The sequence below is a fragment of the Arachis stenosperma genome, chromosome 10 (assembly GCF_014773155.1).
Source record: "Arachis stenosperma cultivar V10309 chromosome 10, arast.V10309.gnm1.PFL2, whole genome shotgun sequence".
NCBI lineage: Eukaryota > Viridiplantae > Streptophyta > Magnoliopsida > Fabales > Fabaceae > Arachis > Arachis stenosperma.
In genome coordinates, this window is record NC_080386.1 from 56,838,537 (window position 1) to 56,850,561 (window position 12,025).

The 12,025-nt window shown below is 32.6% G+C and overlaps 2 protein-coding genes and 1 long non-coding RNA gene across 3 annotated transcripts; 2 read left to right on the top strand and 1 right to left on the bottom strand.

Moving 5' to 3' along the window:
- Nucleotides 1-3,692: 3,692 nt before the first annotated feature.
- On the top strand, nucleotides 3,693-5,204 carry LOC130954948 (thylakoid lumenal protein TL20.3, chloroplastic). The gene is made up of 6 exons (XM_057881722.1): nucleotides 3,693-4,056; nucleotides 4,145-4,174; nucleotides 4,268-4,374; nucleotides 4,478-4,512; nucleotides 4,593-4,721; nucleotides 4,813-5,204. The coding sequence occupies exons 1-6, from the start codon at nucleotides 3,761-3,763 to the stop codon at nucleotides 5,002-5,004; spliced, it is 789 nt and encodes a 262-aa protein (XP_057737705.1). The 5' UTR covers nucleotides 3,693-3,760; the 3' UTR covers nucleotides 5,005-5,204.
- Nucleotides 5,205-7,074: 1,870 nt separating this feature from the next.
- LOC130956221 (uncharacterized) lies at nucleotides 7,075-7,890 on the top strand. Its single transcript, XR_009077039.1, has 3 exons — nucleotides 7,075-7,294; nucleotides 7,382-7,453; nucleotides 7,812-7,890. It is a non-coding gene; the product is annotated as an uncharacterized LOC130956221 (long non-coding RNA).
- Nucleotides 7,695-10,575, bottom strand: LOC130956220 (NAC domain-containing protein 7-like). Its single transcript, XM_057883270.1, has 3 exons — nucleotides 10,192-10,575; nucleotides 8,718-8,887; nucleotides 7,695-8,647 (listed from the first exon to the last, which is right to left on the bottom strand). The coding sequence occupies exons 2-3, from the start codon at nucleotides 8,875-8,877 to the stop codon at nucleotides 7,800-7,802; spliced, it is 1,008 nt and encodes a 335-aa protein (XP_057739253.1). The 5' UTR covers nucleotides 8,878-8,887; nucleotides 10,192-10,575; the 3' UTR covers nucleotides 7,695-7,799.
- Between the last annotated feature and the right edge of the window lie 1,450 nt (nucleotides 10,576-12,025).

Consider the following 12,025-nt stretch of genomic DNA (forward strand, 5'->3'; position numbering starts at 1 on the left):
TCGATCATAACTCATTTTAGGTCGTGACACTTGATAACTTAAGTATCAAAATCTCTTGCAGGTACTACCCCACCTCCTCACGAGGAACTCGGTGGCACCTCGGCTTAAGAACAAATCGGACGCTGCCTCGCAAAGAATCTGGACCTCACTTTCAAACTCGAATTAATGTTTTAGACAAGTCTCAGAACAACAAGCATTATTCATCACAGAAGAAATCAAATATAACAAAATAAATAAATTATTTTCATAAAAATATATTCAAATAATTAATAATTTTAATAATATATATTAAATTATCAGCCAATTATTATCTTGAGATGAATACTTCTTCATACAATAATAAATTAACAATACAGGTTGAATAGTAAATGTAGTCCAATTAAATATATTTAAGATACATTAATGATAAGGAGAAAATAATTTAAAATTATTTTATTTAATTTAATATTCATAATTATATATAATATCTAAAATAATATACTTAATATTATATATTTATTTTAATAATAATTAATAAATATAAAATAAAATAATTTAAAAATGATTTAAAATAATTTTTATTTTCTTCTAAACAATTTGTTTTGAAAAAATAAGCTAATTGGTAATTGTAGAGAAGATAAAATTAAAGTGTGTCCCAAAGCATCAAGTTTGAAGAAGCATAGATAATAGGCTCAGGATTCGGTGGTCTAGGATTTTTTGGACTATTTAGTGGTCCAAGTAGAAAACATGTTTTTAGAGTTTTTTTATCAATTGTTATGTAGTCCTTAAACTAATTTTAATTACAAATTAATCTCATATATTTTATTTAATTATAAAAATAGTTTTTTATTTTATAAATTATTATTTTATCAATTATCTATTATATTTATTAACAATTAAATACAAAAATAACAACCAATTATATCCTCCATTCATCCTAATAATTCCAATTGATTAAAAAATTAACTTTGATCTCGTTACGTTCGTCCATGGCTTCCAAATCGTGTTTTCTTGAAATTCAATCGATTGGTTTTTCAAAACAATCGATTGAATGATAACTCAATCGATTGATTTACACTATATCACAAAACAATCGATTGAAAGTTGTAAGGTAGAATGGTAAAAAGCTTAAACCAATCGATTGTTTATACTTTCCAATCGAATGAATGCCTCAAAACAATCGATTGTTGTTGTTACTCAATCGATTGAGTTCACGAAAACAACATGGATTTGCCAAATACAATCGATTAGAAAGTGATGACATTGAAGTTTTAGCCAAATTCAATCGATTGGTAATGTAATCCAATCGATTGGAAGGTGATGAAGTTGAATGTTTTGCCAATTTCAATCGATTGGTAATGGTATTGCTCATTCATCTCAGTGTCTGTAAATATACCTGACATCTTAAAAATGTCCAATGAAAAAAATTATTTAATACACACAAAGTCATATATTTCTATTTGTGGTAAAAGTTAAAAATTAAAAGTAAATAATATTTAAACTTTTTTGTTTAACAAAATTAAAATAAAGCACAAAAATAAGAAAAAATGTGTATAGTTTAATAATTAATGTAAATTTTAAAAAATTGGATAAATTTATATTTCTTGTGATTACAATCAAAAGTGAATTATATGTATTCTTATAATCAAGAAATATACTTAACTTCTTTTATAATAAGTAAGTCTGTCAATAATTTAATTTATTAAAAAATCTCATTTCTTTTATTTATCCTACAAAATAAAATTTCATATTAATAGTTTTGAATAAGACAATTAAAATAAAATTTAAAAATAAAGCTTGAATAAAAAAAATACAAAGTTTTTAATCTAAAAATATAAAATAGTTAAAAAATAGAATACTTATTTAAATATGATTTTTCAAGACACTCTATAACCTAGATGAATAAATATTATTTTTAAAATGAATCATAATATATTGATACAAAACTTATTGTATGTATTTTTTTTAAAAATTAATAAACCTCTCTCGTTAATAACAATATTGGAACCTAAATTTGAACGCTAATTGATATTATATATTGTGTAGGTACTTAGAGTATATTAGAAAAGTACGTTAATAATTTGAAGAGAAAAATTATTAGTGTAAATTTATTTTTTTTTAAAATTAATCCTTATTGAACTATTCTATTTTTATTCCTTCAAAACATATCTTAATAAAAATATTTGTAACAATAATTTATATCCAATAAGAATATCTTAACGAGCAGTTACATCATTCTGTCATGGGGTAAAATATGGGTAAAATAGGAAAAAAATAATCGACACCTAACTCTCTGTATTCCTAATATAAATTGTTATAGATAAGTATAGTTTCTTAAAATTTTGGGGTGTCCGGGCCACTACTTACCCCCTCTAGGTCCGTCGCTGGTTGCTAGCTAATTAATTAATAATAAAAAATAATAACATCTATTTATTTTTTAGTATTTCTCAATTTCTATGCATTAATAAAAGATATTTTTAAATTTTTTTTCTTACACAATCAATTTCACGAATAAAGTATCGAACAGAATAATTACAAAATTAGAGATTCTATTCGCTGACCTCGATTTTGTAATCAAAACGATGGTTTATTTTTTGAACACTACAATGAAAAACTTGATTGGACCTTTGCTGATTGCTGCAACGGTGATTAACGATGAAGAAATAGTGGATATTAAATAGACGGATGAAAATTAAAAAAATTGGATATTGAGTAGATGGATGTTCCAAAGAAAAACAATTAAATTTTTTATAATCAAAGAAAATGATACACGATTTTAATGGTGGGATTGAATAATTAGTGATGGATTATTCACCAATTTATAATGTTAATATTAAGGAAAAGATAAGATTAGTTTATCTACATAAAAATAAAACAGAACAAATTGAAGATAGAATTTTAAAGATAAGATAGATGAATAATAAGATAATTTCTAAAAAGATAACAAGATTGAAATAGCCGCAGATCACATTTCAATCGATTGGGTACCATTACCAATCGATTAAAATTGGCAAAACATTCAATTTCATTACCTTCCAATCGATTGGATTACATTACCAATCGATTGAATTTGGCTAAAACTTCAATGTCATCACTTTCCAATCGATTGTATTTGGCAAATCCATGTTGTTTTTGTGAACTCAATCGATTGAGTAACAACAACAATCGATTGTTTTGAGGTATTCATTCGATTGGAAAGTATAAACAATCGATTGGTTTAAGCTTTTTACCGTTCTACCTTACAACTTTCAATCGATTGTTTTGTGATATAGTGTAAACCAATCGATTGAGTTGAGTTATCATTCAATCGATTGTTTTGAAAAACCAATCGATTGAATTTCAAGGAAACACGATTTGGAAGCCATAAACGAACGTAACGAGATCAAAGTTAATTTTTTAATCAATTGGAATTATTAGGATGAATGGAGGATATAATTGGTTGTTATTTTTGTATTTGATTGTTAATAAATATAATAGATAATTGATAAAATAATAATTTATAAAATAAAAAACTATTTTTATAATTAAATAAAATATATGAGGTTAATTTGTAATTAAAATTAGTTCAAAGACTACATAGCAATTGATAAAAAAACTCTAAAAACATGTTTTCTATTTGGACCACTAAGTGGTCCAAAGGTTCCTGGACCACCGAATCCTGAGCCTAGATAATAGTGGAACACGTGTGCTACTACATTACCACCAGTCAAGTACTCAACTTCCATAATGAGTTGCTGAAGTGCAAATCCAAACTTACTGCATCTCTTCTTCTTCTTCTCCAATGGCACTGAATTCATTGACTCCGCTTTCCACAGGCTGTCTTCACGCATCCAAGACTTGCAATGTACACCAATCTTATTTCCATCCAAAGGGAGCTTTTAAAGTTGTATGTGAAATGAAGAGAAACACAGAACCCAGGAGGAAGTGGGGGAAACTGGTTTCGGCCACGTTGGCAGCGGCAGTTATTGCCTTCAGCTCTGACATGTCTGCCCTTGCTGATCTCAACAAATTCGAGGCCGAAATGAGGGGTGAATTCGGCATTGGATCCGCTGCTCAGTATGGTTCTGCCGACCTCAGGTTCCTGAATCCTTTCCTTGCTTTTTAAATCTCGGGTTTCTTGTAACCAAAACTATAGTCGCCTAATTCTTTTGTTCATTACTTTTAGGAAAGCAGTGCATGTGAATGAAAATTTCAGGTAATTTCAAAGTAGTTATTCAATTTATTCCCAATGTAAAATTTTTCAATGTGTCCTCTAATCATGATCATTCTAAATTACTGACTGATACAGAAGAGCCAATTTCACAGCTGCTGATATGAGAGAATCTGATTTTAGCGGTTCAACCTTCAATGGTGCATATCTTGAGAAAGCTGTTGCATACAAGGCTAATTTTACAGGTATAAGCTTGGATATGAATATCTATGGAGCATTAGTTTCTCTGCAGAACTTCCAAAATTTAGTGACTATAGTTTTGTTACATTTCCCTTGGACATTTTTCAGGTGCCGATTTAAGTGACACTTTGATGGATCGAATGGTAACTAACACCTCAAATTAATTACTTCTATGCATTAGTTGGTTTGATTATATGTGGTTTTGCTTGTCCGGGGAGTACAGGTTCTTAATGAAGCCAATTTCACAAATGCTATTCTCCTTAGAACAGTGCTGACACGGAGTGACCTTGGAGGTGCCATCATTGAAGGTGCTGACTTCAGTGATGCTGTGTTGGACCTTCCACAAAAGCAGGTACACCAATTATTGTTTGGTCTGTGGTACTTACATTGCTTGACATTTAACTATGTTACAACTGTTCGATGAACTTAATGTTGTGGTGTAGGCTTTATGCAAGTATGCAAGCGGCACAAATCCTGTAACAGGAGTAAGCACAAGATTAAGCTTGGGTTGTGGCAACAAACGACGAAATGCATATGGCAGCCCGTCGTCTCCCCTGTTAAGTGCTCCACCACAGAAACTGCTTGATCGAGATGGTTTCTGTGATGAAGCAACTGGCCTTTGCGATGCAAAGTAGTTGCACGCATTTGGCCATATGTTTTAAGAGACTATGAATGAGGCATCTCTATGCAGAGTATATCCTCCTCAAACCAACTCACGCCTACACTGATTGATCTTTGGGCAGAACCTGTTTGTGAACCCTGTTTTTCTCCCTGTAAGATAACAGATATATTTGCTAATTTGGGGAGAATATAAAGTTCTCCTGTGTTTTGATCACACGATTTCTCATGCATATCACATAATACTTATATATATAACTTGAAGATCAATTTGTTGTATATTTTTGTCTTACAATTTGCAATGGGTATGGACATAGAGTGATCTCGTGCATAGTGCAGCATACACTAATCACCACTAATATTGTATGTAGAAACTTCTCAAGACATTGATGCAGAAAAAAGCAGAACTGATCAACTATTTACTGATTGATCCTCACAGTCTTCACGATCTTTTTAGTTTACCTCATCCTTTGGACAAAAAGGTATATCCACCATGTTATGATAGTCTTAGCTTAGGTAGCATTTTTAGGTCTTAGAAGCCAGCCAAGTTCAACTTGCGAGAAAGCAACTTATGGTGAAGGTAATAATACAAGGAAATACTCACATTGTAACATCTTTACATGAAGATAATATTGTAAATCCTTAGATAATTAGTCAAATATATTTGGTCAAATATGTCAAATTGTCTAATGATTTACAATACTATCTTCATGTGAAGATGTCATTATGGGAATATCCACCATAGTATAATCCAATTCTAATTAGAGCCCACAATTATACAAAACTAGAGGTGAACATTCCATCTATCCCTACTCGTAACCCAAGCTTTGAACTAATCTCTAATTAACGAATCAATCATGTTGCTTGCAATTTACTCTTCCTTTTGTCTTAGTCATCTAAATATTAGATATATCGCCACATCAATCATGTTGCTAGCTCTAGAATTTTTGTAAATACGATACTAATTTCACGCAAATAAACAGTGCATCTCAATACAGTGTTTGATACAGTATATAACAAAACATTTCCATTACTATATAGTGCTCAATGAAACTTTTTCATCCTCGATGTTCAAGTCACCTAAGTTAATATCTGGCACTAGAAATTAATAATAAGATATCTGAGGGTTTTCATAACAAGTTAGTGGAGCCCGAAGAAAGAGAATAGAGTGAATTAACAACAATGATGAAGGGAGAATAGCCTGTCCCACTCCTCCACCTTCCCCAGCAGTGCACTCCGGTCCATGGAATGTTCCCCTTTGGCGATACAGCTCCTTGCTCATGGTTTTCAAAAAGCAATTTGGATTATTATTGGACCGCCTCATCTAATCCACGCCTGAAATCTAATGTTATCTTGGGTTTCCATCTCCATGCCGCTTTTATCTCTTAAAAAGTTGGTTCTGTTTTCACTTGGTATATATACATGTAACGTGTCCAATTTGTGTCAAACATTTGACGAGGATGGAATCTAATAAGTTTGTCTTTAACCAAATTCAGACAAGAAAAGCAAGCATCTTTTATTTTATTAATCGTTTTATTAGAAGGAAACATAATAAGCAGAGTATCTGTGGGAGGTTTACTTTGGTTTTTGGGGAAGTAGTTATAAAGAATGTCATGCGTGATGTTGCATAATGTAAATATGGCCGCCGCACATGGTAAAAAAATGGTGCTAGCTTAGCATGTGTGGATTATTAAAATGCTCTTTTAACAAACCCCGGCCCCATTATTACTCACACATTCCGCATGTCAATGCGCATGGTGTGCTGCTAGTTTACTTTTTAATTTTTATGCAAGGAGAACGCGACCAATGAATTGACCTAGCTAGCTAATTCTCTTCTTCTACTATTATATGATAAACACTATATATTGAGTCAAATTAAAGGAGTAACTTTGTCTTAACTTCTTGATAATTTTTAGTTGCTGCAGATGGCTACAGTAGTGGAAGCATTACGATATTAAGTTGATGGAAGCACGCCTAATCATTATGTCGTGCCATTGCATTGCATTGCTCTACTACTCTATCTTCACTCCGATACCCCCACATAAAAAGGGCTACTTGTTTCCCTTAAATCACATTCAGCCAAACCTCTCCATTATCATCATGATGAGGTGCTTAATGAATGTTTTAATTTGCCTTCATACTGCTCCTATGGGTATATATAAACCATGCATTATCAAAGTTTGAACATACGCTACCTCAGCACTAGTGGAGCATCCCTCCAACTCCTCCTCCTCCTCCTCCTTCACTGAGTTAGCTATGACACTAGCTAGCTAATTTACAGCTGAATTTGCATGCATCCACATGCAGGTACGTTATCTCCTATTTACAGAGACTCACTATATATCACTTCATTCTTTTACCAAGAAAAGTATAATAAATCCACTTGGCTATAAGGCGCAAATTGTTGGCTTAGGTTTCAAGACTTTACAATTGCCGGTTCATGGAGAATCAAATAATGAGCTCCAGGTACATATACAATTATTAATTGATCGAGACTACATGTGTATACAAATTTAATGAGTAATAAATGCAATTAAACTACATATATATAATGAAGAAACCAGTTTAACATCAACAGACACACTTAAATTTAGCATCTGGTGGATGATGATAGTCATTCATACAGCACAAAATAAAGGTTCAACAATAAGAATATTTAATACGACGTTTGGGCGTATTATGTACACAAACTCGGAGCAATGCCTTGTTTTTCTTTTTTTTTTTTTTCCAGTAGAGCTAAAACTGTACTTAATTGCTATATATAATTAGTATGCATATTCTAGTTACTATATATAATATAATAATATTGACTTCAATTCCACAGGTGAATATCGCAGTTACTGGAGGCAGACGTTGAAACATAGTCATCCTGAGGCGCCATTTCCTGCTTCGTGGATCCATTTGGAAGCACAGTAGTAGCAACATGTTGTTCATCAGCCACGCTGCAGGTTTCCTTGGAAGCCTGATCTTGATCTTGACTCATGAGTTGAGAAGCAACAAATTTGTCAAGCACTCTCCAATCCGTGACTTGGTCCATCACTACTGCTTGCTCAATATTGCTACCATAAAGCAAGTGAAGTTGTTGCTGAATGCGTTCAGATGAATAGGACTGCAAAGCACTAGTACTACTAGTTCCATTATTGTTGTTGTTTTCGGCGTATGCATAGGGTGCAATAACGGGGCTGCCGCAACTCAAAACTTGATTAGGGCTCTCAAGGTGTGGAAGTTGGAGAAAAGCATCATGGGTGTTGTATTGGAATTGATGAAGCTCGTGCTTGCAGGGATAGTGAGTGGATGGAGATCCTTGCATGAAGGGAAGTTGATCATCATAGTCTACCACGTTGCGTAGGGTGGGCATCCGCTTCTTGAAGACTCTGCACACAACCCAGCCATCTTCCTGATTGGAGTCAAGACGATACTCGTGCATGATCCAGTTTGATTTGAGGCCATTGGGAGCTCGTCCTTTGTAGAACACAAGAGTCTTTCTCATACCAACGAGACAATGGCTTGAGCTTGAGTATATGGCTTTGTCTCTTCCCGTGGCTTTCCAGAATCCTGCCTTTGTAGCTCTATTGGTGCGAGTCCCTGTTGGGTACTTCTTATCTTTATGGCTAAAGAAGTACCATTCATTTTCATCCTCGCTTCCTATTTTGCATATTTCTGCATGCATCTCACTCCAGTTATAATTCATTTCTATCTACTAATGTATGTTAGTGGTTCTCATACGTACCTTGAAGATCCCATGGCTCAATCTTATAGAGATCCACATCTTTTATCACATCCAGATCAATCCTTTTCGAAGCTATCTTTTTCCTCAGGTAGTAATCAACAAGTTCTTCATCCGTCGGATGGAACCGAAACCCAGGAGGAACATGTGAAAATGCGTTCATTTCAAACCTACTGCATTTCAATAAATCATATCACTTCTGTTACTTGTAAAATTTCAGCAAAATTTCTGTGTATTAATGTGTTATTAGCCACGTAATTTAATTTGTGTTTATTAATGTGTTATTTTACATATTTTTAAATTGTATTATATATTTTAACATGTATTTTATATGAGTAATTGGTTGATAATTGGTTTTTTGTTTACAAATAATAACATGATGTACATATGTATATACGTATTGTATGGTAAATTTCACAGTTATATGTTAAATTCTTAACAACAGTTTTAAAATAAAAATGAATGACAGCAATAGCTAGTAGTGTTGACTGTATTTGATAGGGTCTAATTCGAAGGAATCTTCTGCTGCCTGAAGTCGATTTGTGCTTACAAGTTAGAAGTTTAACAAAGAGGAAAAAAGATATGATAGTAGTGTTGAGTGGAAGTTCATGGTTAAAAATTGAAATTAAAAAAAAAAGGTTCAACAACAGCAAAGGACAAGAAAATGAAGAATAGAAGATAATAACATATATAATTGTTGATAATTGATGTTCCCCTTTAGATACTGTTGCTATATACAAACACTATATAGAATTAATATAGAAGGATGGAAAAATCAACCGTAAACAATTACGGCCTCGTCAGCTAATAAAATTTCTCCAAAACAACCCCATTAGATTTAGGGTTTGATTATATAGCATCAAATATTTACCCTATTTGAAGCCAACCCTACAGCAAAATTGATAGAGCACTCAAGAATTTCACGCAGGTACGTAATGGCTTACAGCATAGTTTGCTAAAATTGCCTAAGAGAAGAAGCGATGTTACTGACTTAGGAACTGATGACTGATCATTCAAACATATATAAAAACGGTTTGGGAAAATCTAATGATCATGGCATCTATCACAGGCAGATAAACTAAAGCTAGCATGGTTGTTTTGCGGTCGAATGATGAATAAGCAAAGAGATCAATATCTGTCGGGTGCAAATTAAAACCAGAACAAAGGGAATAATAAATAAATAAAAAGCTGAAGTAAAGCACATGAATCACGGTAGGTGTAGAACACAAAAATTCCAACCGAAACACACAGATCGAAGTCATGTCAAAGATTTTAATTATGTCATGTTTTCATCAGTCTTTTGTTGTTGTCTCTTTTTGTTTTTTGGACTTATGCTGGTTGACTTGAGTTATTAAAAGAAACAAACCAGTAATATTTTCTCTCGTCATGCCTTAATAATATAGATAGAGATACTCGCATATTAATATGCTAAAGTAGATATGCATTATATATAATGAGAACAAGTTTAAAGAACAACCTTAGCTTGATATATCTTGCACCTAAGAACTCCAAGTAGAATCGCTGTACGTAGATCTGTTGTATATGAAATTAACCAAACTTTTCTTGTACGTGGTACAACTTGATGGGATATTTCTCTATCGATAAGAATCCTTTTAAATCAATATATATAACCCAAGTCTTTGTAAGAGCTACTTCCAGAAATTGCACCAAAAAACAGCAATGGAATGAACAGGATGGGGACAAGAGAACAGAAAAAGTGGTAATTAATGAGAGCAACTAAAAGTGATCCTCGGGAATTGAAGTGGATCACGGCCTTGTGCACTCAAGAATGATGGAGGTGATGAGATAGATCCCGAGGATCCTTAGCTTCAAAAAGAGAAGTAAAAGGAAAAAGAAAGAAAGGTTGGTTCGTTCAGGGAATGGGAGAATGAAGAAGAGGTAGGGTTAAATAGGAAGTAAAACACCAAGAAACAAATATATAAATTTAAAGAATAAAGAATGATCCCTCTCAAAAGTTTTTCTCTCTCCTTATCGATGTATTGAGTTGGAGCTAGATTACTGGAAAAGCTTTCAGTTCATAAAAGTGTGGCGCTAGAGAGAGAGAGAGAGAGAGAGGAATCTCTCTCCACCCACCAGCAACTGATGGTGACGAGAAAAGAATGATGTGGTGTTAACGTTTCAGAGGGCCAGCATGGGACCCCAGAAAGAGAATGAAGAGATTATAGATGATATAATAAACAATAATGAGAGAGAGTGAAAGAGAATGAATATATATGATCCATGTAGCATAGCATAGATCAACTCATCAAATGCTGAACCACGAATGCACATTTTCTTTTCTAATAAAAGGGACCAAGTGTTGATATATTCAGACATGTGAGCGAATAAAATTCAGTTGATGATATGCTGAAATTTTCCCAATATCTAATCATCAATGGAGTTTTATTTCTCTTCATCATTACTACCCATTTTATTTCATCTCACTTTAAACAAAGTTTTGGGTTTAAATTATGTGAACATCTAAATTAAACAAATTCTCAGCAACTAGGATTTAATACCTTCAATTAAATAAAGAATAAGCATGCAGTTTATAGAAAAAATGCTGGACATCCTCCATGGCATCAAAATTTCAAAAAACCTTGCGTTTTTTAACATTTTTACATCGCATTTGGTGTATAAGATCACATTTTGATTTATATATTTATTTATTGTTCAGCATGCCTTCTTTTTTGTTTAGTATTTGTTATAATAATTGCAACACAGGTACTATATATGATGTACAGTTCTTCTAGATGGATCACAAATCACAATAATGCTTTATCCTTAAATAAATGCTAAAAATATGCAGTATATAATTTTTTAGTAGTAATTATAAATGTAATTGTAAAAGGGAAGATTCATCATACCAATTAAACAAAAAGGTAACAAACTTCTAGTACACTCATCATCAACATTAAAGTTAATTTGTCTCAAATTCTGTGTTGAGCATTTTTTTTGGGGAACTCTTTATTTATATGTATGCGTTGCTGAGTAGCATATCCCATATATAATATATGCTCCTTGTTCTGATATAGTATTAACCTAATATTGTTAATTTATATCCTAATAAGCATTACTTGATTATTGTTGATCAAAGTTCTCTAATATAATTTAGTTAGGCTTGATAATTATTAGCATATACTACCAGCCTTCCAGTGGTTGGACGTTGCATTAGCTAGCTAGCAGCTTGTTATATGTTGAGTGTGGTGTGTTACATTATATTGACATATTTTTGTGCATTGCGGCATGAGGGTGAGGAAAAAAAGCGCAAATAAATTAGTGAGAGACAAGACAAGAAAGAGGAGTATAGT

Excerpts from the sequence above, each read along its gene's own strand:
- LOC130954948 (XM_057881722.1), top strand. The coding sequence starts at position 3,761 with ATGGCACTGAATTCATTGACTCCGCTTTCCACAGGCTGTCTTCACGCA. Across the intron at positions 4,057-4,144 it reads TATGGTTCTGCCGACCTCAG|GAAAGCAGTGCATGTGAATG; the intron begins GTTCCTGAATCC and ends CATTACTTTTAG. Across the intron at positions 4,513-4,592 it reads ACACTTTGATGGATCGAATG|GTTCTTAATGAAGCCAATTT; the intron begins GTAACTAACACC and ends CGGGGAGTACAG.
- LOC130956220 (XM_057883270.1), bottom strand. The coding sequence starts at position 8,877 with ATGAACGCATTTTCACATGTTCCTCCTGGGTTTCGGTTCCATCCGACG. Across the intron at positions 8,648-8,717 it reads TGAGCCATGGGATCTTCAAG|AAATATGCAAAATAGGAAGC; the intron begins GTACGTATGAGA and ends AGATGCATGCAG.